At 36.3% G+C, this 27,081-nt stretch overlaps 1 protein-coding gene across 1 annotated transcript; it reads left to right on the forward strand.

Moving 5' to 3' along the window:
* The first annotated feature begins 22,112 nt into the window (after nucleotides 1-22,112).
* Nucleotides 22,113-25,914, forward strand: LOC113302104 (protein TRIGALACTOSYLDIACYLGLYCEROL 4, chloroplastic-like). Its single transcript, XM_026550951.1, has 5 exons — nucleotides 22,113-22,496; nucleotides 22,697-22,946; nucleotides 23,925-24,306; nucleotides 24,932-25,272; nucleotides 25,485-25,914. Exons 1-5 carry the CDS (start codon nucleotides 22,225-22,227, stop codon nucleotides 25,686-25,688), a joined length of 1,449 nt encoding a protein of 482 aa, XP_026406736.1. The 5' UTR covers nucleotides 22,113-22,224; the 3' UTR covers nucleotides 25,689-25,914.
* Nucleotides 25,915-27,081: the final 1,167 nt, after the last annotated feature.

A 27,081-nucleotide genomic window follows, 5' to 3' on the forward strand; every position in this document is an offset into this window, starting at 1 on the left:
TAGAGAAAGATCTGGAAAACTTGTTATTCTCCAGAAAAAGTTGGATGAACAAATCCGGATCAACTCTGATCTTGTTGCTGAAATTGCAATGGATTTGAATAACTCTGTTTATTCTTCTCTGAAGAATGGTCGTAAGTCAGATGATAAACGAGGTCTAGGCTTTGTGAAATCTGACAGGACAGCGAACTACTCAAACAAGATTAAAAATGTTGGTCCAAGTATGTTCTGTGACTCTTGCAATCACTTTCAACATACATATATGTCCTTCCGGAAAAGTCTAAAAGTTGCAAGTAATCTTCATAAGAAAGCTGAACAATTGTTTGCTTCTCTAAAAGGATGTACAAAACTAACAAGAAATCCTAATCAGGATAGTAGGGTTAGTATGGTGATGTAGTTTTTACACTGATAAGTAGGGAATTCGTTTCTCGGAATTGGGAAGATATTGATTTTAGACTTAATAAAAGAAAATATTAAAACTAGCAAAAATATGCAAAAGAAGGTAACAAGATTAAGAGTTACTAGGACTCATGATTCCACCAAACTCATGTTCTTATGGTTCAATTATTAATTCTTTGACAATTATAGCTCCAAAAATATTAACTATTGACTCTAAATATTTGCCAAGGTAGATTTTATAAAACATTAATTGTAAATGGTAAGAATGGGTTACCAAAACACCTAAGCTAAGCATAACACATCAAACTAAATCACAACTAATTAATTTAAAATCATAATTCAAATTATATTAATGCAAAAGTCATAAAAAGAATTTAATAAAATTACCATAGTGTTGAGAATTGGCTTCCTCGTCATCCCAGTGATGGGGTTTATCTCCTCATATTTTTCACACGCTCAAAAGAATTTTTCATTCCTCAAAAGTGCTTACAAGAGGTGAAAACATAGAAGAAACATAAAAAACAGAAAACTGTAACTTTTATAAGTGTTGCAGAGTACTGTTACAATTAGATTTACTGTAGCAAGAACGAGAGTTCTGTTTTGCAGCATATTTAGCGACTGTCTTTTGCAGGTTTATGTTCTTCATATTCTTGAGTCTCTGCAGCAGCAGAAACCTTTCCTGCGAGCTCTTATTTCTTCTCTGCAGCACTTTGTTCTTTCCCAAACTCTCGATCACCCTTCTTTGTGCACCCACAGGCCTTTTTATACTCAATAGGCGAAGAAATATTCACATTAACTTCAAAATATTTTGCCATAACTTCTCGGATTTCCTTTGCTTGCTCTTTCACGCGATCAGGATGCTGTCGGATATCCTTATTTATCTTCTACATGCTTCTTCTTCAGCTTATCACACTCCAAACACAAACATTACACGTCGAAATCGTGTGAAATTTCGTGAATATCTCCTCCAAAACACGTATTCCCCTGTTCTCTTTAATTCGATTATTCAGCCAACCTGGATCGATTCTAAGACCCTTACCGGCCCTGTTTCACTCAATGGAGTTAGCCCAAACAATTACAGGCATTCAATCTCACTATAAAGCTTCGAATTCTCATACCCTAATTCTGGTCCGTGAAGAACAATTTTCCCGCCAAAACTGTTTTGCTTCAAATCCATGATTCTAGCCAATTCCAATCGAAACAGAGGATCTTACCAGCCTTTTTTATCCCATTAGAACAAACCCATTTGATTTCAGCGCTTTAGTCTCATTACAACTCAACCAAATCACAAACCCTAATTCTGTTTTATTAAGAACCCAGTTTCCCGCCAATTTTCAGAATTCAAAAGGTTGAAGATGAGTGCCCCTTATCCGATATGCTAGGGTGGTGATAGTAATCGGGGTTCCTCTTAGTAATTAGGTTGCCCCTTAGTAAATTCCTATGGTGTTTTTCAACAAGTTTTCTGGGGTGTTTTTAACACTTTTATGAGGTACTCCGAATACATTTCCGGGGTGCCTTTAACGCATCTTCTGGGTGCCTTTAATACTTCCTTCCGGGGTGCAAATACCACTTTTTGAGCCACTTTCGCCATAAAACCTTATTTCTCCAAAAACACCTACAAAATAATCAAATAAGTACAAAATTGGGCACTAACAATATATAAAAGTGAGAAAAATCAGACACATAAATGTGTCTATCATATGGGAGCTTTTGATTTAAAATCAACATCACCCTTTCAATGTTTTCTTGATAGTGGATGTAGCCGGCATATGACTGGTGATCTATAGTAGTTTGTTACTTCAAACGATTATGAAGGAGGTCCGACAACATTTGGAGATGGGAGTTGCTGCTACATAAGAAAGAAGGGGGCGATCAGACTTCCCGGTGTACCTGAAATCCATGATGTAGTATACGTAAATGGTATGACTGCAAACCTTATTTATATTAGTCAAATCTGTGACAAAGGCCATAGAGTTGTCTTCAATGCGAATGGATGTGACATTATATACAAAGCTGGGAAAGTAATTTTTCAGGGAACTCGTGGTAAAAACAACTGTTATCTTCTGGATACTCAGTTCAGTAACTGTTGTAATTTGACTAAGGTGGAATCTACACATCTTTGGCATGAGCGTTTTGGTCACATCAATTATCGTCTTCTAAATAAGATCATTAATAAAGAACTTGTTAGAGGCGTTCCCAAAATTAATGCAAAGATTGATGGTGTATGTGGTGCCTGTCAAAAAGGTAAACAAACGAAAGTTCACCATTAATCATCTCGAGATATTCTCACTAAAGCTTCACTTGATTTAACTCATATGGACCTCTTAGGACCTATTCAAAAACCCACGGTTGCGGGTAAGAAGTATGCTTTAGTTATGGTAAATGATTACACCAGATTCACTTGGATTGCTTTTATATCTCATAAGAATGAAACCCTTGATGAATTCAAGATTATTGTTAATAGAATCCAGAACGAACAAGGTCACAAACTAAAGAAAATTAGAAGCGACCGTGGAACTGAATTCAAGGACACTAAGGTGTTTGAATTCTGTGACGAACTGGGGATTATTCAACAATACTCACCACCTATTACTCCTCAAGTTAATGGAGTTGCAGAAAGAAAGAACATGAACATTCAGAAAATGGCCAGGGTAATGCTCCATAACAAAAACTTACCGTTAAGGTTTTGGGGAGAAGTTGTCTTCACGACATGTTATTTGATCAACCGTGTCTACCTACGGTCTAAAACCCTTAACACTCCTTATGAGTTGTGGTACGGCGGAAAACCCAACTTACACTATCTCAGAGTGTTCAGAAGTAAGTGCTACATTCTAAAAGATCGATAACAGAGAGGGAAATTTAATACTAAAAGTGATGAAGGTATCTTCCTTGGCTATGCCTCTGATAGTCGTGGTTTTCGGGTGTTTAATCTCAGAACCCGGGTTATGATGGAGTATGCTAATGTTATTATTGATGATACTAGTAATTTTCATCATGATAATCCTCCTGCTGAATTGCCTCCAACTGAGACAATTGATAAAGTCAAAGAAATCGCAGAATCAGCTGAAGTCATCCCAACTATTACTGATCCTGATATTTCTAGTGACGGGGAGAAGAGCACTGATCAGGCTACTCCTGTTGAACAAGAACGTGTCCCTCTTCGAAACCTCTGGGTTCAAAGAAATCATGATCCCAACAATATTATTGGAGGTAGAGATTCTACTGCTAAGACAAGAGGAAAACTTCAAAATATTTGCAATTTTGGTTGTTATCTTTCGCAAGTAGAACCGAGAAATATTGATGAAGCTCTTGGCGATCCCTTTTGGGTGAATGCAATGGATGAAGATTTAAATAAATTTCAAATACAAGACGTATGGGAACTAGTACCTTGTCCCTCCAATATCAATATTGTTGGTACCAAATGGATATTCAAGAATAAGTCTGATGAATTTGGCAAAATTGTCAGAAATAAAGCCAGACTTGTCGCTCAAGGATATTAACAGATTGAGGGTATCGACTTTGACGAAACCTTTACTCTCGTGGCACGCCTTGAGTCCATTCGGTTGTTATTAGCTCATGCTTGTTTTCTCAAGGTTAAGATGTTTCAAATGAACATAAAATCCGCATTCCTAAACGGAAATTTAAAGGAAGAGGTCTATGTCGCTCAACCTAAGGGTTTTGAAAACCTTGATTTCCCAGATCATGTCCTTAAGCTTAAAAAGGCATTATATGGGTTAAAACAAGCACCTCGTGCCTGGTTCGAAAAACTAATTACTTCTCTTCTTAGGAAAGGTTTTTCTAGAGGCGGAGCGGATAACACCTTGTTTACCAAATGGAGTGGGGAAGATATTGTCATTTCTCAAGTCTATGTAGATGATACCATCTATGGTTCAACTTCTGAAAAACTTGCAAAAGATTTTCAAGTCTCTCTTGGTAAATAATTTGAAATGAGCAATGTTGGTGAATTAAATTTCTTCTTAGGATTACAAATTCAACAACATAAGGATGGAATTTACTTATCTCAAGAAAAATATGCTAAGGATCTTGTCTCAAGATTCGGGCTGGATAAGTCAACTCCAAAACTGACACCTATTCCCACCACTAGTAAACTACACAGAGATGAGAAATGAGTAAATGTGGATAAAAAATTGTATCGATCCATTATTGGTATCCTTTTATATCTTACATCTACTGGACCTGATATTGCCTTTAGTGTTGGTTGTTGTGCTAGATTTCAGGACAATCCAAAGGAATCTCATCTTACAGCTGCAAAAAGGATCATACGATGTGTTAATCACACAGTCGGGTATGGTCTATCTTATACCTTAGATACTAACACTGATCTTTCTGCCTATTCAGATGCTGATTGGGCAGGATGTGTGGAAGACGGAAAAAGTACGTCAGGGGGTTTCTATTATGTAGGACTGAATCTTGTGGCCTGGCATAAAAAGAAACAAAATTCACCATCCCTGTCTACATGTATGGCAGAATATATTACTGCTGGCTCAGGTTGTACTCAACTTCTCTGGATGAAACAAATGTTGGCTGATTATGGAATTGATACTGGAATAATGAAGATCTTTTGTGACAACTCTAGTGTGATTTGAATCACAGAGAATCCCGTTGAGCACTCAAGAACTAAGCACATTGATATAAGGTACCATTTTATTCGAGATCTATATGAAAATGGTATCATAAATATGGAATTTGTGCCTTCCGAACAACAATTGGCTGATATTCTTACCAAACCATTAGATATTGCTACATTTCAACACTTACAGTAGTCAATTGGTGTTGTTTTGGTTCATTAGTCATTTCTAAAACTCTTTCCCCTGTGCTTATCTCGATCTGTCGGGCAATTGAGTTTGGAATTCCAGTAGGTGTTGCTTCAATTCTACATTTGTTTCAGTAAGTTGATTTTCTGTCAGGTTTCTTAGTGTAATGTCCAAATGAATCCTTTTTTTCTTGTGAAAGTAAGGTGGCTCTTGTTATTCATTCGGGAGTGACATTTTATGGGGGAGAGTTCTTAATTGAACTTGTGCTTAATTGCCAAATCTTTGTGGGAAGTGCGGCTGTGGAATATTATAGGGGTTATCTTGTATCTTTATAAACTCCTTGGTGATTGCATTTAGTTTCGGCTATATGATTGCATCTAAAAAGTTGATATGTGCTTTCTTTTGGTCATGAAGTGTCTCTATGGAAATTTCATTAGGATCCCACTAGTTTTCGTACCTTTGCCAATTTTATTGACAAAAAAGGGGATAATTAATGTGTAGTTCACACTACAAATACATATAGTTTTCGGATCATTATGTAAGGGGGAGAGGTTTTCATGTGAGATGAAGTATTGACTAAGGGGGAGTGATACATATCATCATAGTATTGTTGTCAAAGTTTTGATACAATTAAATTTTGATGCTGCGTAATAGTACTATGACATTGTGTAACAATGATTGAGAGTTTTTGTTTTCTCATTATTATGGCTATGGATCCTCAACAACGATGACGTCGATTTGAATATCTTTGGAATCATTGGAGTACTTGGAAGTGACGAAGATTTCGAGTAATGTTGAAGAACCAAGGAGATCATGCATGTGGAAGAGAAGCTGCAAAGTTTATTTATTTTGTATTCCATATGTATTGGTAGTTTTGTCACTAAAAATGACAAAAGGGGAGATTGTTAGTGTACTGCTCGGTCGAACTCGCAAGGCGCTGCTATCTCAAGCTTGTTTGTCAAGTTTATTTTCCAAAACCATGAGTCTTGATTTATAGTCTACTTATAGATAAGTCTCGAACTAGGATAGAAAGTGTAGTTGAGCTCTAGACTCCACGACGATCATCATGCAAAGACGAAGAACTACTCAAGGAACTGGTGGATCTTCATCGACTAAAAGGTATGTGGAGACTTGAACTTATTTATCACTCAAAAGTATATCTAGTCTATCTCCTATATTGAGACAAAAGTCGTATTGCTATATAGACTTCGATTATACACATTTGTTATTTCGAGCCGAGTTTATCTCGCTTATCTATTTCTCGAAATATGTGTTGGTAAGCTTTCTCTTTGGCCAAGTTCATCTTTACAAGTGACGAAAGTCATGTTGATTATTTCAATATCTTAAAAATTGCTTTGATGAAAAATAGTGTGTCAATAACCTCTATTTAACATCCTATAAGAATGTTTCAATGATTGAAATGAGAGTATAGAATACATAAGCTTGAATGGATATAAAAATTGTATGTGAAATCATACTTGTGTAAGTCCAAAATCCTTGAACTAAAGTATGGGTACTTTACTGTTCAGGATGTATGGAAGCCAAGTCCGCTTACCCGTATGCGTACTGCCGGAAGTTCACATCCCGTGAATTTCTGCTGGAGTTTGTGAACTGAAAACAAACTCAATCCGGGTGCTTAAGTATGCGTACCAGTATGCATACTTGAGTGGGTTATTTTCTGAAAACGGTTTATTCATGAACTAAGACTTATATAAACTAAGGAATGCATATTTGTAAACCGTGGTTATGATGTTCAGGAATCCATTCGAGTGAATCAAAATCGTTTTTGTTTCGATTGTGTCTTATATACTACTATGATATCTAAGCAATTGAACAACTCTCTAACTAGTTTTTATGAGTCGTTTGAACTAGTTATGGTGAAGATGAATTAGGTTGATATGGAAGTGCTCGTATGTCTAACCATTGGTTAATTACTGTTGAACCAACTAGGTGTACACATTTAGGTATGGTTACACAAATTTAATGAACGTGTATTTCATGTGTGTATAACAGTCTAAGATTCGATCTAACGGTTGAAAGATATTAGCTTGAATCTAATCAGGTTTTCATCTAACGGTGAATATTAAATGCTTTGTTACCAAGGTAGCACTGACTGCAAACCCTGATTTGAAGACTATATAAAGGAGAACTCTAGCAACTGGGAAACCTAAACCCCACACCTCATGTGTGATACTAGTTGTATAAGCTAGAGTCGATTCTCCTTTAACCTTAGGTTTCTATCGAGACCCTGTAGGTTAACGACTTAAAGACTTCTTTGGGATTGTGAAGCCAGACCCAACTATTTTCTCTGTAGTTGCGTGATTTGATCTCGTTGTTTCTATCTTATTGAGTACAATTATAAAATTGGCTCGAGATTGATTTCTCCGATAGGCAAGATATAAAAGTTGTCACAAACATCTTTGTCTCATCGTTTGTAATTCCAAAATATCTTGTTTCGCTAGTCGATTAAGATTATTGTGAGGTGATTGATATTTCTAGATTGTTCTTCGGGAATATAAGACCGATATATCAATTGGTTCTTGTTCACCTTGAGTAAGTAGAAACTCTTAGTTGTGGGTGAGATCAACTAAGGGAATCAAGTACGTAGTTACCTGCTGGGATCAAAGACGTAAGGAGCGCAACTGTACCTTAGATCAGTGTGAGATTGATTGGGGTTCAACTACAGTCTAGACCGAAGTTAGTTTGTAGTAGGATAGTGTCTGTAGCGGCTTAATACAATGTGTGTTCAATCTGGACTAGGTCCCGAGGTTTTTCTGCATTTGCAGTTTCCTCGTTAACAAAACTTCTGGTATCTGTGTTATTTCTTTTCCGCATTATATTTTGTTATATAATTGAAATATCGCAGGTTGTGCGTTGAATTGATAAATTGGTAAATCCAACCTTTGGTTGATTGATTGAAATTGATTGATTCTTGAACATTGGTCTTTGGTACCGTTCAAGTTAATTTCTCTTGTATTCAATTAGACCGCAGATTGCTATTTGATTGAGTAAGTATTGAATTGATAAATTGAGATATAAATCCTTGATATACTTTTCTTAAGATTGAGTCTGACTATCTAGTTGATTATATTGAAAGTATATTGGAGTTAGTTAATACAGATTGTTAAGCGAAATATTGGGTGGGGTTGTTAGACCCCCAGTTTTTCAAATGTATTAAAGAAGGCTTGCACACCAGAATCTCAATCCTGGCATTTATTTGTCTTAGTTGCGGCTCGATTCGTCCTCCAAAAACCTAGGTTTCCTCTGGTGAAACTATATTAGGTTACGGCTTTGAAAGACTTCAATAAGGGATTCGTGAAGCCCGGTCAGACTATCTTTTACCTGATACATCTTTGTTATCCTTATCTTGTTCTTAATGGTTATTGTACTTTCAAAACTATAAATCATAAATAAGATATAAATAGAAATTATAAAGTTCACTTCGTCTCAGACTTTGTGATTCCACGAGATGGACATCTAAAATACTACGATTTTTATTTCTTTAGTTTTTTTGTGGGATGGTGATGATTTAGATTTATCTTTGATAAATGTGTAAGTATTTCAGATCCTTGAAGTTTTTTAGACTTGTTCTATTGCAAACAGATTTCCATACCTTGATTAAAACATATCTAAAGGGAATCAGTAGGTTATCTGTTAGAGGTAGAATAATTAAAAAGTCTTCACTTAAGTTGAATCAACCCCTAGGCATGTTAAGGATGCCATCTAGGGGAATCGTGTTGTGTAGGGTCTTGAGAAATGCAAGAGATGTAAAGAAGCAAAATTGAAGCTGAAATCATAGGGTCGATTCAATCCCAACTACATTTCAGTCCAAATTTTGGTAGTAGGCTAGTATCTGTAGCGGCTTAATACAATGTGATGTTCAACTTTTGGACTAGGTCCTGATTTTGCACATTATAGTCATCATCATTAACAAAATCCTTGTGTTTGTGTGATTTTACTTTTCTGCATGAAAAGTTTTGTATCCTTTTAATTACTAGAAGCATTACATGGGTTCACAATCCTATCAGATAAAAAACTGGTGGTACACTTCGTACCCACTTCTTTTAAATTGGTATCATAGGAAGTTCATGAACTTCAGTCTTAAAACTGACATGATGATCCCTTGCAATGATATGAGAAGTTCGTGTACATAATCTGATTATGATTTTGAAACTCTATCAAATGTCTCGTGCACAAACTTGGTGTTGATGGTAAGTTATTGATAATGACATAAATTGTAAAATTGTTCTGCCTTGGTTGCAGAAGTGTAATATGAGAATCTCTGACCCGGTATCAGAATTAAGGATTTGTATTTACAACTCGTATTCCGCAAAAGAATAAGTAATCACGCTGATTGGACAGCTCCTAGAGGGATTGACCGCTAGTATAGAGCAATATTGTCCTCGGGTTTCCATTGATGCTGGTGACGACTACCCTTCAGATAGTCTCAGCCTGTAAAAAATATATATGCTACTGAAAGTATTGTATTTAATACATAGTAATATTAGTATCGTTTCAAGTCGCAAACTCCCACGGCTGAGTTCCTTGAACATGCTATAGCGGCAAGATTTGGACGGATATATAACATTTTCAGAGACAAACGTTGCATCCAACCATCTCAGTCTCATTCCAGCCAAAGGCATCCGATGAATTTAATAGTTGTAACCTTTTTTCATGAGTATGCATTGATTTGGTTCCCTCATAATTATGATCATTGAAATTTATACTATACATTATAAATTTATATTGATTGTATTTCTTCATTTAGATGAATAAATTAATACAAACATGATACAATTTACATTGTTATTTGTGCAAAATCATCTAAGTATCGTCAATCAAGTGGAATCGGGAAGAAAAAAGAATTGCGTGTTTGTAGGAAATTTTCTACTGATCATGTCTGTTAGAGCACTGCTCGGTTGAACTCGCAAGTGTTGCTATCTCAAGATTATTTGTCAAGTTTAGTTGATCAAAACTATAGTCTTCATTTCTAATCTACTTATAGCTATGTCTCAGATTAGGATAGAATGTGTAGTTAAGCTTTAGACTTCACGACGTTCATCGATTGAAGACGAAGATCTACTGAGGAGAGCATGGAAGAACTTCATCAACAAAAGGTATGTGGAGACTAAAACTTATCTATCACTCAGAAGTTTATTATATTCCATCTTCTAACGATACTAAGTCGTATAACTATATAGACTTTTACATTATACACATTTGATATTTCGAGCTGGGTTTATCTCGCTTATATATTTCTCGAAATATGTGTTGGAAGCTTTTTTCTTTAACTATGTTCATCATTATTCTTGACAAGTTTAGCGGGAAACTGTTAGAGCTCTGATCGGTCGAACTCGCATGCATTGCTATCTCAGGCATGTTTGTCAATGTCAGTGATCAAAACTATAAGTCTTGATTTCTAGTCTACTTATATATAGCTAAGTCTCGGACTAGGATAGAAAGTGCAGTTGAGCTCAAGACTCCATGGCGATAATCATAAAAAGACGAAGAACTACTCAAAGAACTGGTGGAACTTCATCGACTAAAAGGTATGTGGAGACTTGAACTTATCTATCACTCAGAAGTCTATCTACTCTATCTCCTATCTTGAGACAAAAGTCGTTTTGCTATATATACTTTGATTATACACATTTGCTATTTCGAGCCGAGTTTATCTCGCTTATCTAATTCTCGAAATATGTGTTGGTAATCTTTCGCTTTGGCCAAGTTCATCTTTACTAGTGATAAAAGTCGTGTTAAGTTTCAATCACTTGAAAATGGCTTTGACGAAAAATGGTTTGTGAACAACAACTATATAACGTCCTCTAAGAATATTTCAATGATTGAAATGAGAGTTTAGATTATATAACCATTGTTGGATATAAGCATTATGTGGTAACTCATACATGTATAAGTTCTTATTCCTTGAACCAAAGTATGCGTACTTTGCTGCTCAGGAAAAACCGGAACAGAGTCCACGAACCCAGTCCGCATACTGTCGGAGGTTCTCTTCCCGAGAAAATATGCTAGAGTTTGTGAACTATTTAAAAACTTATTCTGGGTACTTAAGTCCGCGTACTTAAGTTGGTTATTTTCTAAAAACGATTATTTGTGAACTTAAACTTATATCAACTAAGGAATGCAAGTTTGCAAACCGTGGCTATAAAGTTCATGAATCGATTCGAGTGAATCAAATCGTTTTTGTTTCAATTGTGTCTATTATAAAGATATAAGAAATTGAACAACTCTTTAACTAGTTCATTTGAGTCATTTGGACTAGTTGTGGTAAAGAAGAATATGGTTGATATGAAAACTACTGTTGAACCAACTAAATGTACAAGTTTGGGTACGGTTACACAAACCTAAAACGTGCATTTCATTTGTGTGTAACAAGCTAAGTTTCGATCTAACGGTTGAAAGATATTAGCTTGAATCTAATCAGGTTTTCATCTAACGGTGAATATTGAATGCTTTGTTACTAAGCTAACATTGATTGCAAACCCTGATTTGAAAGACTATATATGGGAGAACTCTAGCAACTGGGAAACCTAATCCCCACACTTCATGTGTGATACTAGTTGTATTACCTAGAGTCAATTATCCTTTAACCTTAGGTTTCTACCGAGACCCTGTAGGTTAATGAATTGAAGACTTCATTGGGATTGTGAAGCCAGACCGATACTACTTTCTCGTAGTTGTGTGATATGATCTTGTTGTTTCTATCGTACTAAGTACAGTCGTAAGGATTGACTTGAGATTGATTTCTCCGATATGCAAGATATAAAAGTAGTCACAAACATCTTCGTCTCATCATTTGTGATTCCATAATATCTATTTTCGCAATCACACGATTTAGATTATTGTGAGGTGATTGATAATACAGAGATGTTCTTCGGGAATATAAGTCTGGTTTATCAATTGGTTCATGTTCACCTTGATTTATCAAAAGAATGAATAAAAACTCGTAGGTATTTCTGTGGGAGACATATTTATCTATTACCGTAGACTTTTCTGTGTGACACAGATTTGTTTATTAAAGTCTTCGACTTTGGGTAGTAGCAACTCTTAGTTGTGGGTGAGATCAGCTAAGGGAATCAAGTGCGTAGTATCCTGCTGGGATCAGAGACGTAAGAGTGCAATTGTACCTTGGATCAGTGTGAGATTGATTGGGGTTCAACTACAGTCCAGACCGAAGTTAGTTGGTAGTAGGCTAGTGTCTGTAGCGGCTTAATACGGTGTGTGTTCAATCTGGACTAGGTCCCGAGGTTTTTCTGCATTTGCGGTTTCCTCGTTAACAAAACTTCTGGTGTCTGTGTTATTTCTTTTCCGCATTATGTTTTGTTATATAATTGAAATATCACAGGTTGTGCATTTCAATCAATTAATTGGGAAATCCAACCTTTGGTTTTTGATTGAAATTGATTGATACTTGAACATTGGTCTTTGATACCGTTCAAGTGATTTCTCTTGTATTCAATTAGACTCGCAGATTTCTATTTGCTTGAGTAAGTATTGAATCGAGAAAGAGAGATATAATTCTTTGATATATTTTCATTAAGATTGAGTTTGACTGTCTAGTTGATTCTCTTAAAAGTATTTTGGAGTTAGTCCATATAGATTGCTAAGCGAAATATTGGGTGTAGTGTTAAACCCCCGCTTTTTCAATTGGTATCAGATCAGGCAAACACGTTTAAGACCTTACAAGTCTGTGTTTGTAGCGATCTGACTCTATGGACATGAATTATATCTCCATAAACGTACCACCAGTCTTCGATGGCTCAAACTACCTATGGTGGAAAATCGTTATGCGTGCTTTTCTTCAAGCTCGTGATTTTCAAACATGGGTACGTGTTGTTAATGGCTATGATCCTCTAGTTAATACAGAAGGCGATGTATCTATACCTAAGGATATTGGTAGATATAGTACAGAAGAAATCCTTGCTGCAAAGCAAAATTCTGATAGCTTAAATGCTATCATACATGCCATTACCCCAGATCTTCAGCACCATGTGACTACGTGCACTAAGTCTAAAGAAGCTTGGGATATCTTATAACCGTATTTGAAGGAAATACCAGTGAGAAAGAAGCTAGACTTCAAAATCTAAATTCTGACTGGGAAAACCTTCGTATGGTATATGAAGAAACATTTGATGAGTTTAATCACAAAGTTTCTGACATTATTAATGCATTTTTTGCATTGGGTAAGACCATTCCTGAAAAGGACATTGTGATGAAAATTCTCAGATCGTTGCCATATAGATACGATTCTAAGAAGCATGCCATCGTTGAAGGAAATAATCTTGCAACGCTGTCCAGAAATACTCTGGTAGCTAAAGATCTTTGATCATGAGCACACGTCCAAGTCCAGTAAGGATGTTGCTTTCAAAGCACTAAAGAACACTAAATTACTTGACAAGATTAAAAGTGTTTACATCTCTGAAGATGATCTTTTTGAGGCTGACTCATCAGATGAAGATCTTGAAAAGTCATTCTCGTTGATCACAAGACACTTTAGGGATCTTCTTTCGAAGAGAAGTAAACGGTTCTCCAGAGATAAATCCAAGTCATCAGATAAGCCACATAATCGTGTTCCTCCTAAAAATAGGGATAATGATGAAACTGATGACGAGGATATGCCTCAGTGCTTTAAGTGTAAAGGCTTTGGTCATTTTGCAAATGAGTGTTCAAATCGAAAGAAATACACTGGGAACAAAGGTCTTGCTGCAACTCTTGATGAAATGTTTGATAACTATGATTTTAATGAAGACGAAAAATCAAGTGTTGCACTTCTTTGTGAAAATATTGATTTTGATAATTTTTGCAATACATACATTAATCTTGATAATCTTTTAGAAGAAAACTCAACCAATCTGGAAGATAAAACTAACCTTTCTATTGGAAACTTATTGAATAATGTTTCAGGTTCAACTATGTATCTAGCAGCTTGCACATCTCAGATGCCTGAGTTAGATTCAAGGTTGACGTGCTCATATTGTTCTCTCAAAGGTCATGAACCATCAAAGTGTTACAAGTAGAAACACAAATTGATACATATCAACAAACTTCGATTGACAGACAGAAAATTCCAATTTTGTATCAAAACAAAACTAAGAAAAAAAACTTTTCCTAAAGCCTGAGAGGTGCACAACCTTGTCTCTTTTGATCAGGCACGTGAGACAAAATCAACAAAACAACACAATCAATTTGTGTTGCGGTGAACAATATTTTGTCCACCATGTTCCTCTTGAGAGGAATCTATAGACCTTTGTCTATCAAAACGATTGGACCATACTTTCTTCTCTAATGGTCTTGTTTTATCCTTGGAAACTAACTTCTTAGACGAAGATAAAATCTTCCATACCTTGGTGGTTTTTTGAACAAGTTTGATCTTGTTTGCTAATCTATTTGCTCTTCGTATATGAATGACTATTGTTTGAATCATATTTTGAGATTTCAACAGGACAAGCTTGACTCGAAGATAAAATGGTGATCACGTGGGTAAATAGAATGGTTCGGACTTCACATACCTTTTGTTGATGAAGTTTTCCAAATGTCTTCGGTTGATCTCCGTCTCCAATAGATACCCAACTACACACTTCTAATCCTAATTCGAGACTTGACTAAATGTAGACTAGAAATCAAGATATAGTTTTGTACAACTAAATTTGATGACAAGCTTGAGATATCAAAACTTGCGAGTTCGAACGAGCATTGCTCTAACAATAAATATCACAGTTCATCATGTTTGAGGTATAACTATCATGCCGACCCTGGTTATTGGTTCACAATCACCATTAATGTTATCAAAAGTCGTCATGATCTTCATCTTGCAACCTTGACGACTAACACTAAAAATCAATGGTCGTCATCGTGCTAATACATATACCTTGACGATATAAACCTTGAAAATCATCATTTTCGATAGTCTAACCTAATATAACAATCATAACACACAATAGAGTAATGGGTTTGAGTTTAGACATCACTTACTGCCTTCTTCTAGCCGATGATGGGGCCTTTTCAACATCTTTAGGGATTTCATACTTGGGGTCACCAATTTCACTAGTTCAAATTTTTCTCTTACATTTTTTTTGTTGATTTGGAGGTTTTGATATTAGTTTTTGCTTCTAAATTGTTATTTAATTGTTTTCCGATCACCCATTTTTTAAGAAATCAAATATGACGAAGTTCAAAGGATTGATGGAAGGTGAAGAAGTGAGAAGATGAAACAGGTTCAAGTGTTTTTAAGTTTTAGTTTTTTGGCTAAACTGATTTTAAGAAATGGGGTATAAGTTTAATTATAATTAGATCAAGGGCAAAAAGATAAGCTGACCACACTTTACCACCCCTTAATCAGGGCTCTAGGTCCATTTAAATTGAACGGTTTTTTGGGGACCAGCCTTTTTTTAGGGACCATTGTTTTATTTTGGGTAAGACATTAGAAGTAATTCTAGGTCACCCCTTATCTAAATATTTATCTTAATACCAACATTACCCGCCGGATTATTTTTGTATTATGATTAGTTAGTGTGATTAATCATTGATTAAGGTTAAATTAATATATTCTTTTTTAAAGAAGTAGAATTATTGAGTGACTAAAGTGATAGAAGAAGAAGAAGAAGAAGAAGATGGAGAAAAAAATTATTTTGAGATGGGTGAAGATGGAGAAAAAACATCCTCTGGGTAACGAAGTATGCTTGTAACATAGTGAATGTTGCTGTAAATGGCCTAAAATATCTTCAAAATCAAAATTTAACAAAAAAATTTCAACCAGGTCAACAAAGTTCGATTATATTATATGAAGAACATGTAACTGAACTTTCTACAAATGCAGTTCGGTTAATAAATCCAAAATCACAGGCAACCGAACCAGAGCTTTAATGGAGTTTTTGTTTGTTAGGCAAGCTGATGAAAAACTAAATGTAACTGAACTACTATGATTGAGTTTACAGAATTTTGTTCGGTTCAGTCGACTCGACCACGTTGTAACCGAACTTTAAACAACAGAGTTCGGTAAGTTCGCAAAAATAATAATTTGCGATTAAACCGAACTCAACATTTGGCTATATAGAGAAGAGTTCGGTTTTGAAATTATTTTTGCGAGTTAAGCGAACTCATTATATAGGTTTTCAGAGTAAAGTTCGGTTAGGATTTTTTTTTGCGATTAAACCGAACTCAATATCTGGCTATATAGATAAGAGTTCGGTCTTGAAATTATTTTTGCGACTCAACCGAACTCAGGTGTTCGGTTAGGCAAAAAAAAAATTCTTAGCCGAAGTGTTCTTCGTGTTCTTCATTTTTAAAAGTTCGGTTGTAAAACTAGGGTTTTTTTCAAAATTTTCCTAACCGAACTTACTATTGTAACTACCAAATTCAACATATTTTGATGACTACGGATCAAAATTTCAATCAAAAACGAATTAGAAGTAATGGGTTTGTGGGAAAATACTTATGGATAGGTTTGTTTATAAAAGATTGATTAATCGACGATGAAAATTTGATGATTTTGATTAGATTTGTATATGATCAGGTTTAGATGATCATAAATTGATGAAGAAGAGAAGAAGAAAAATTGTAGAATAGAGGAAGAAGAAGTTGTAGATTGGTTATAATTTTAATTAGGTAAAAGGGTAAACTAGTAATCTCCACCTTTTAGGACACCCCTTATAATTATAGGGAAGGTGGCCTAATCAAATCATGGTCCCCTCAAAAAAAACCATGGTCCCCAAAAAATGGTTCTTTAAATTTTGGTATTACCCAAACCGACCAGTAAAATTAACCTGGCTAAATTGGGACCTATCCCACTTAATTGGGGCCTATGGATTTCTTCATCCACCCAATAGAGAATGGTAAGGGGTGTCTAAAGATTGTAAAATTACTAAATTAACCTTAATTTTAATTATTCTAACACAAATACAAATACAAAATCAGAACTTAATTAACAATTACAAAAATTATTAATCAAAACTCAACTTCCATCAAAATTAAAACTAAATCCTAATCAATCACAAACAACAATGATAATCTAATTTCCTTTTGGTTTACCAAAAAAAAACAAAACAAAAAACAGACAATTCAAGTGATTGAGTTAAATCCCTTTAACACCTTCCTTCTAAGAGATACTCTACAATGATTTACCTCTAAAACATTGAAATTCGCTTATCAAGGTATCTGAAAATCACATAATCGGTTTATATATAAACCATAGTAATCCGATTGTGAAAAGAATCGGATTTTACTGTGAACCTACATACCCTGATTCTGGGTTGATGTGATGAACATCAACTATAATCGGATTACGTTAATACACAAATCAACCAATTCTTGATTCATGTTCGGATCATTTTGGACCATATGTAATCCAATTGTTTAGTTAAAAATCTTTGTATACAAAAATCGGATTGCATTATACTCCATATAAACCGATTCTGAAAAAGATGCAACAAACTACTTCAGGAATCAGACTTTATAAATAAACTTAAAGTCCGATCTGGAACAAATTTCATGAGTCCAAGTTTCCCAAAAAAATCAAAACCACTTTCATTCATTAAGCCTGGTTCAAGTTTGCAAAATACAATATAAGAAAGCGACAAAATATAAGCATCCGATAGATCAAGTTTTTAACATAAGGAAAATACTCATTCCAACAAATGGAGACCCTCGAATTGATCCGGCTCGATCAATTCCTCCCATCGCCTCATGTTGGCATCGTATTTTGTAACTCCGTGGTGAGCTCCGATACCTAATTTAACTTATCTACCGGTGGTTATGGACAATCATCACATACTCTAAGACCGATATAATGTATGTTGTTATGGTTGAATAAAACAATTCTCCGATCCTTAAGCGATTCATCCCAAATGGTGTATTTTGGTGCGTATGTATAACATGATCCCTTACCAAATAGATGAACAACGCAACTCCACGTTTCCGCCAAGAGATGACCACATAGAGGCATCTGCATCCAATACTCTCGGGTAATTGGTCCATTCCCCTTTGTCCCTTGTACTCTAGCAACCATTTTTTCAAAATCACTTCTTTGTCTTCTCTTGTATTTCCTTCTTTCATCATCGATATGTAAAGTTCCTTGTCTTCTTGTAGGCGCAAGGCCATCATCTTTCTAAAGTATTGACATTGGGTTAGGTTCTCATCGTCCGCCAAACTTATGTGGCCTATTTATTCCGTCGCAACGTGATTACCACAATTCCCATCCGCATCCACGTCGTCGGTGGATAACACATAGGGCTTAATGATTTCAGGAAGTTTCGAGTAATACTCCTCGAATATGGTGTAACACGTTCTATGGGGTCTACCTCGTTCATACCTAGGCGTGCTTCCATCTTCAAGAGCGGCCCTCAGAGTCACCATTGAACCCTTTTGCTTGCTTGTCCCTTCCATTCACGTAACCTTGATACTCGTGTTGTACTCGCTTGACTCTCTTGAGAAGGAACGATTAGATTCTTTGGCGCTTGACTCTCTTGAGAAGGATCGATTGGATCCACATGTTGCGAATGTGCGATTTGATCCTCATATTGTGAAGGAGCGCTTGTCCCGCTTGTCCCGCTTTCTTTGGTCGACCCTTTTTCCTTTTAGCCGGTGCATCTTCATTCTCAATTTTTGGAGGGACGTTTGAAACATTTGTCTTCTCTTGTGCGCTACTTGCCCCGCTTTCTCCCTTCTTTGGTCGACCCCTTTTCCTTTTATCCAGTGCCTCTTCATTCTCAATTTGTGGAGGGACGCTTAAAACATTTATCTTCTCTTGTGCGCTACTTGCCCCGCTTTCTCCATCTTCGGTCGACCCCTTTTCTTTGGAACCTTCGCCTCTTTATATTTAGCATCTTCATTCTCATGTCGACAAAGGATTCTTCCGGTACTCATTGCAACCTTAAACTCCTGCCTTTCTTGCTTCCTATCCATGTTGGATGGTGGTCTACCCGTAGGCGGTAGCACCGTTGGTTCTCCGACCGGTACCATATGTGGGTTCGAGGTTAGTTTTAAGTCGTACATCAAAACTTTTCTTCCCAAGCCATCCATTTTTGCAAATTTCTCGATGATTTCCCTTCCAATATTCGTGTCCATAAAAGATTCGAGTGGTTCTTCGGTTGGGTGTGGTTTGAAAGTAAGTTGCTTCCAAAACGGATCAATGATTTCAAAAGGAATTCCTTGTTGGTACTTCGCGATCATGTGACGACACGGAAATCCAAAGGCCGTCATCGTCATACATTTGCATTCAATTCTTCTTCTCCCCATCTCCTTATCCACATAATATTTGTAATCCTTCATCATATAAATGATTTCCCAGTGAGACACCCTATAATTTAAATTTCTAATCAACCGATGGTGTTCTTTGTAGCTTGTGATGATTTTCATCCTACTCTCTTCCATTTGAGCGGTTATCTTGATGATAACGGCCTTGGTGTATTCATGGATGGCTTCTTGTAATGTAACCACAGTGTTTTGGCTCCCTCGGAGCAAGCTTTTCAAAGTTCCATGAGATCCTTCCGCGATACTTGTCGCCTCATTCTTGTAATGCATGTGTTGGTACGTGTAAGCATACAGAAATTTTTCCTTGTACGGATCCAACAATTCTTTCAAGCAATAAACCACACACTTCTCGTAATCTTTCTTCCATACCCCAATAGAACTCTCCAAGTAGGATTCAAACTCAGCCACGGACATTGAGTGTACCATTAAATCCCAATTATGTTGAAAAGCCTTCCACAGTAACCCACTCGCTTCATACTCCGATTGCCTTTTCTTCTTGTCCTTCTCTCTTTGTTCCGGAGTTAGTTTTTGAAGACACTCATCTCCATCCTTTTCACGAGCGGTACCTTTTTGTGGCTTTGGCTTTTGGATATGACCCCTACAATTACTTCTAATATTGCATTGTATGTGCCATGTGCAAAGAAAATGCTTAGCGTCTGGAAAACCACTCCAATGACATTCATTAGTGCTTGGTCCTTATCCGTTACTATGATCCTCGGAGTTTGATCGCCACGGTGTATCTCCTTCAAGGTCTCTAGCATCCAAGTAAAACTCACATCATTCTCCCGATCCATAAACCCCCATGCTACCGTGAAGTTTTCTTGTCGGAAGAATGGCAAGCAATGTCTAACAATGGTATATTGTACTTGTTGGTCTTGTATGTACAATCTATTAACAAAACTTGATAGAAGCATTGTGCCAACTTGATCATCTCCGGATGCGCCAAGAAAATACGAGTCACTTTTCCCTCCAATACTTGCTTCCTCATTGTGTATCCGTGTTGATTGGCTAACCATTGAGATTGTTCCATAACCGCTCTACCATCCCATGACCTCCTCCTAAAGGATGCTCTTGCCGTGTAAATTTGCGTCAAAGTGGACAAGTTATCCTTATCCTCCTCCTTAATCTTCCTAAGGATGTCACTTGGTTTACACGCTTTCATCGACCTCACCGTTTCCAATTGATGTGGTTTCAACCCACAAACGGCCGCGTTTCCAACAAGAGATTCCAGATCATCATGATTGTGACAACCATTCATCACTTTGGAGAACTTGTATACCTTAGTACCACCGGGTATCTTGGGTCTATTAACTATAATCTTAAATGGGAAACCATACTTCTTTGATTTAGTAATGTATTCCCTTGTAGTCTTCTTCATGTACAGTCTTTCCTTTGCCCAGTGACTTTATTGCTTTCCACCTCTCTCACAAAAAATTTCCAAACGATCTTCACTTGAATGACGACCTAAAACTAAGGCTCATTTGATTTATATTCCCTTGTCTATAAACCATTGCTTTGCATCATTCCTTTCTTTCCATTCCAAATTGGTGTAATAGTGGGCAGAGGTATCAACACCTACGGGTTTGGGCTGATCTTCGTCGAATGCCGCAACAATCTACAACAAGTATCAACAAGTTGAGGATTTAAAATCGTTTTATATGTTACAGTCGAGAAAACCGATTATCAATAATCGGTTTATATGCGCAACTACAAAGTCCGATAAAGGAATTGAGGAAAAAATTTCGAATTCTACAATCGGTTCATGTCTCGTATCATGTAATCCGATTTTCGTTCACATTTTTCCTGGAACCTTTTTTCCCATAATCGGATTACATTTACACGTAAATAAACCGATTGTCAACTTCGGGTATTCTCGTGATTATTCAAGTTAAGGAATCAACATATGCACATCACCAGCATAAACCGATTTTGGTCACGTACCCAACTCCCCAAAAATTTACTACAATCGGTTTATATGGTGAGGAAAAAAATCGATTATGATACCCAATTTGGGGATTTTACACATAATCGGTTTATGTGGTGTTATCGAATAAACCGATTCTGGAAAACGATTTTGATTTTTTTTTTCCTTTTTGGGAGATCGAGACGTGCAAATGCATGTTTGTAGATCGTTACAACTCATACCTGTTTATTAGAAGCATTATAACCTTCTTATTCTCGACGAATCTGTTCTTGTGCTTATATAATATCCTCAAGCATTCTTTGGTTCACTTTATCTTCTTCTTTCAACAAATTATCCAATTCGGTGGGATCAAAATCATGATAATCTGATGCACCCACTTCTTCATCACTACTAGAGTGTTCATCATCACTATAAAGTTTGATTTTTGCTAACAAAAATCACAAACCCTAAATTTTTCTTTTTTCCCCTCTTCTTCTTCTTTCCCTCCAAACCTTAAAAGAGGAAATGACTTCTACTCTAATCCTAACGTTATAATCAAACTCAAACACTAATTAATTAAACTAATACTAACTTAATTAATCATCATTAATTTAATAAGAGTATATTAGATATTAACAAAAATAGTGGTTAAGGGATCTCTAAAAATTACTCGTTAATGACCCTTTTTTGTCATGTAGTTATCTGCCCCAATTAAGTGGCAGAGACTCGAATTTAGCAAGGAAAATTAAGCCCACCGTTGAAGAAGAAAAAAACAAAGAAAAAGAACAAATAGGAACAAGAGAGAGAGCCAAAGTAATGAAATGAAATGAAAAAACACAGATAAGGAAGAGAGAAGCATAAGCAGAACTGAAAAGAGAAGAAACTATGGCGAATATGAGATTAGCAATGGATTCAACATTCTGGGACTTAAATGTTTCAACTCCACAAACCCTAGATGGTTCTGCTAAATCTATACCTGGTGAACCTTTTCCTCTCGATGGAGCTAAAGCTAGTCGTGTACTTAGAACTCAACAACTTTCTCTTTTAAGTAATGGTTTTCCTCTTGGTATTATTCCTTCGTACTCACCTACTTCTCAAAAGGAACTTGGTTCTTTTTCTATGCAGTCTCTCTTGCTTAGACCCTCCACTTCCAACTGGTAATACTAAATTTCAATTTCTCACCTGTTTATTTTGTGATTACTGTAATGGGTTTGTTGTACATTTTGATTGAGAACAAGGGGTTGATAAAACCCTTGGTCATTTTTCCGTTTAGGAATCAATTTCTAGTATATTCTGTGATGGGTTTCTCTAGGTTTTCATTTCAGGCCATAATCTAAATTCCCTGTTTGCGGTACAGGTGGCTTGGATTAGTTGGCCAGTTTCGTCCAAAGAAGCTTATAACTTCTATTAAATCAGAATTTTTTGCGAATAATGACTTCGAATTGCCTGCAATTAAAGACATTGCAAAGCACATTGTGGATAAGTCAATATATTCACTTGGTTTATGCACACAGCTTTCTATTGGTCCTGATTCATCACTGCTTCTAAGTACTGAAAAACAAGGTGACCGGAACAAACGCCGTTCAAAAGCAAAGTTATATCACAAGGTAAGCTTGCTGAACATCTCTCAATTTGATTATTGTTGCTTGATAGATATTACTCTCTTTGGTTTTTCTTTAGCTTCTTAATTTTGATTATCTATCTGTATTCCATCCTTCTTGTTGAGTTCATTCCATCCTTTTTGTTGAGTTAAAAGTAGTATTCACCTGGGTAGGGTCACCCTTACTAGAAAGGGTGTCGTCTTTAATTTAGAGTTGTGATGTGCAAAGGACAACCTAGACAACAAGGATCATATTGATGTTAACTTAAGTGTTCCTCTAAATATCATCGTTATTATGGTTTATATTTCCATTGTACAAGATATGACCACTGATCATTTCTTAAGAAGCATGTATAAGGGCTATAATACCACCAAGGTGCTGTTGGCTTTTTGGTTTTATGAGCATGTTTTACAAAAGCATGTCAACATGCTTTGGTAAGGTTGCAAGTTGTAATATATCTCTTCAATGTCGTCATCATGTAGGTTGCAAAATTTGTAGGATTTTGTTTCATCCGTCTTGTCGATATAAACATTCATATCATAGTATGGTACGCGCATACGAGCAGTACCACATTCTTTAAACGTGTATTTACCCTACGTTGGCAATCCACTTCCTTATCTAATATGGTTATCTTTATCTTTAGGTGAGAATCTAATCCTTGCTACCCTCTCAAGTATCGAAACAATGTGAAATGTATATAGAATTTGAGACCCCAAATACACTCAGGATTTTTTCATATGTCTATATTAATTATACATATTTCATTCTTGAAGATTTTACAATAACAACAACCAAGCGTTTAGTCCCAAACAAGTTGGGGTAGGCTAGGAATGAAACCCATGTCGAAGTTACCAAAACCAGAAACTCATTCTTGAAGATTTTGTTTTAGTAATTTTAGTATGACTGATAAATTTCAATACTCTTGATACCCTTAGAGAGACTTCTTTGAGGCTGTAACCTGTTCTCCTCGGTCTTGCATTGTAGCTTCCTGGTCACGACATCACAATGGAAGCAGCATGGCCAGAGCTTTTTGTTGACCGAAATGGAGAATACTGGAATGTACCTGAGTCAGTATCTTTAGATTTATCATCCATAGTTTCAGAATCTGGATTGAGGTACCGTTTGGGTTTGCAAAAAGTTAGTGGCCAACCTCAACCTCTTAGTGATTCTATTGGTGAACCACCTTTGAATCTGATGCCTGGATTATGCACAAAAGCTGGATTTTCTTACGAAAAAAGCAGAGATATATGGAGACAGAAGGAGACAGAAGAGGATCGTACAAGAAAGACAGACCAGGGTGCTTTTTGGTGGCCATCTTATGATGTACATCTTAAAGAACCTCATGCTGCAGTATCTGGAATAATTGGTAATTCAGCTCTACTAACTGCCTTTACTCATTAATTGGTAATTCAGCTCTACTAACTGCCTTTACTCATTAATCGATTTGATTTTCTGATTTCATCATCAATTGTTGGATTTAACCACTCTTTCCTTAGTCTTTACCATAAGTTACAATTTACTCACAATTCTATTACTATGTAGTACCCTATTAGTATCTCTTATCATTCCTTTTCATTTATCACTGTTCATTTTGATTTGCTCATGCCTGTTTTTTTGGTTTGTATCGTGATTGTTATCTGCTGGTGATACGATGTGGCAATGTTTGAAGCCTATATCTCGTGATGCTATTATTTTCTTTCTATTCTTACTCGTAGTTGCATATATTCATGTTAGAACAATTCATTTCAGTCTTATTACAGCTACTCTGGTTTGGGATGTATTACCAAGTTCTAAATCATCTAATGCTTATCCTCATATTAGACTGACCAATGGAAAAGTATCTTCGATGCTGTTATATAGAAACATAGGTAGTTAGCCCCAATAAAATTTTAGAATATCTGAAATTCTTAGGGTTGTAAGTTACAATAGTTTTTAAGGTGTTAAGTTATTTTTATTCGTATGTTTTGATCTCTGCCACGCCTTCACATTAGGTGGTACCTGTACTGCCTGGTTGACGGGTAAGGGAGGGTCAACGGCTGAGGATTCATCAATTCAAGTGGGAGAAAGTGGAACTGTTTCATTGCATCCGAAAATAAGAAAACCATTAATGGCTGATTTGTATGGTTCTGTTTGCTATACATTTCAACATGGAAAATTCAGGAAGTCATATGGAGACCTGACTAGGGTTGATGCTAGATTGGACATTTGCTCGGCTTCTGCTTTCGCCAAAGGTGCTGCAGATCTTGTTTCTGATGTCTTTGGAAGTTCTTCAGCTAGCAAAGAAGTGAATCCGCTTTCTTCCCCAAGACTTAACCTTATATTACAACAACAGGTATGTTCTTATATTTTAGTTGTTTTTGCACATTTAATTTGAGGATAACTATCTCTTAGCCATCTGCTTGAATATGTTAACACTGTATTTCCTTACCGAAGTTTACAATGTAATGATTGATACGCAGGGTTGAACCCACAACAAATATCAGATGCTAATGCATTTTGCATCAGCGATGACACTATTGTGATAACATTTTTCATATAATGCAGGTCGCAGGGCCAATTGTGTTTCGAGTAGATTCGAAATTTGCACTCGGCTCCACGGTGTCAGGCGGAAAGCGGGGTTTGCATATGGAGGACATCATGTACAGCTTGAATTATTCTCTGAGGCTTCTCCATTCGGGGAAAGTAGTTGCTTGGTATTCACCAAAGAGGAAAGAGGGAATGATTGAGCTCCGGCTTTTCGAATTTTAAATTCTTCCTTGCCAATTTTTTTCACTCTAGTTGTTAGTTTAGACAAGTCATAGGTACGTACTTTCATTTACCACCGTAGGAAATATAAGTTTTGCAGTTTTCCAGATGTTTTTGCCTAGAGTAGGAAATATAATTGAACGGGCGTTCAGCTTCTTCATGAATAATGGTTTTTTCCTCTAATTTCACTTACTAATCTGGTACAAGATTCAGTACCCGGTTTACTTGAGGGGTTGACTTCACTGGTTTACTTGAGGGGTTGACTTCACTGCCTTTCGGTGACGACGGTGGGATTCATCTTAAACCAAATTGAATGCTAATTTTATGCTTGATGAATGTTAGGCTATCACGGTATGGCTGAAGTGGTGGGAACTTTCTTGAGATAGTTCCAGGACTTTAGACTAGAATCATTCCAAGGTCGTGGCCCATGCCACATTACCATTCATAGGACTTTAGACTCTTATCCTACCTGTGTCAAAATGTGGGTTTACAACTAGAATCCGATTTGTACACACTCCTTTAAGGGGTGTTGATTTGACGCATTCATTTGATTGGTAAAGTTGTTAATTTTGTGCACAATCCTTTAAAGACTGTTAATTTGAGTTGTTTATTTGATTGTTTAAGCAGTTCACGGAAGAGATTGAAATAACTGAGAGTAACTCAGTCATTTAAGTGTACGTAACACGAATCTAAGATAAGTGCCATGTGTATTTACATAACTTGCGGATACAGTGAAACGTAAGATTTTCTAATCACGTAAGGAGAGAGAAGGTGTGAGGTGGCGTGATTTGAACTTTCTTGGTATTTTGCATTTTTGTTATTTTCTGTCGTCGTTCAAGACAAAATGTCGATGTCTGCACTCTTCAATCACCTCAGTCCATCACCCCCAGTAGGCATGGGGTAGTTCTATGGGGGGAATTCATGTTCTCGGAGGTTCTTCTAGTTAGATTTTGAACCAGAGTTCTAGATTTGACTTTGATCATCTTCCTAAGTTTAGTTCTATTGTTTGGTCTGAATTTTTTCCCGGTGAAAAGCTTCAATCCCAGAAGGAGAACAAGATGTTTAACAACCTGTTATTATAGTAAATGGAAAGAAAGCAGTTTCTTCCTCTTATGCTGATTATGTGTGGATATAAAAAAAATGTGAAGATCTAGTGATTGGGGCTTTTGTTGGTAAACCTCCATCGTTTATGTTGGTGAAGAATATGGTGTCTCGTATTTGGAAAGTGAATAGTGAATTCAGTATGACTATTCATGATGAGTTTTCCTTTGTGTTTGATTTTGAATCTGAAGGAGATATGATTCTTGTTTTTGAACATGGATTTATCTATATTGCTAATCAACTATTTATCAATAGACATTGGCATAAAGATCTTGAGAAGGAGCTAGAAGATCTT

This window comes from Papaver somniferum, chromosome 8, assembly GCF_003573695.1.
Source record: "Papaver somniferum cultivar HN1 chromosome 8, ASM357369v1, whole genome shotgun sequence".
Lineage (NCBI taxonomy): Eukaryota > Viridiplantae > Streptophyta > Magnoliopsida > Ranunculales > Papaveraceae > Papaver > Papaver somniferum.

Coding starts and splice junctions, on each gene's coding strand:
- LOC113302104 (XM_026550951.1), top strand. CDS start 22,225: ATGGCGAATATGAGATTAGCAATGGATTCAACATTCTGGGACTTAAAT. Junction 22,497..22,696: donor AGACCCTCCACTTCCAACTG/GTAATACTAAAT, acceptor TTTGCGGTACAG/GTGGCTTGGATTAGTTGGCC. Junction 24,307..24,931: donor TGCAGTATCTGGAATAATTG/GTAATTCAGCTC, acceptor CCTTCACATTAG/GTGGTACCTGTACTGCCTGG.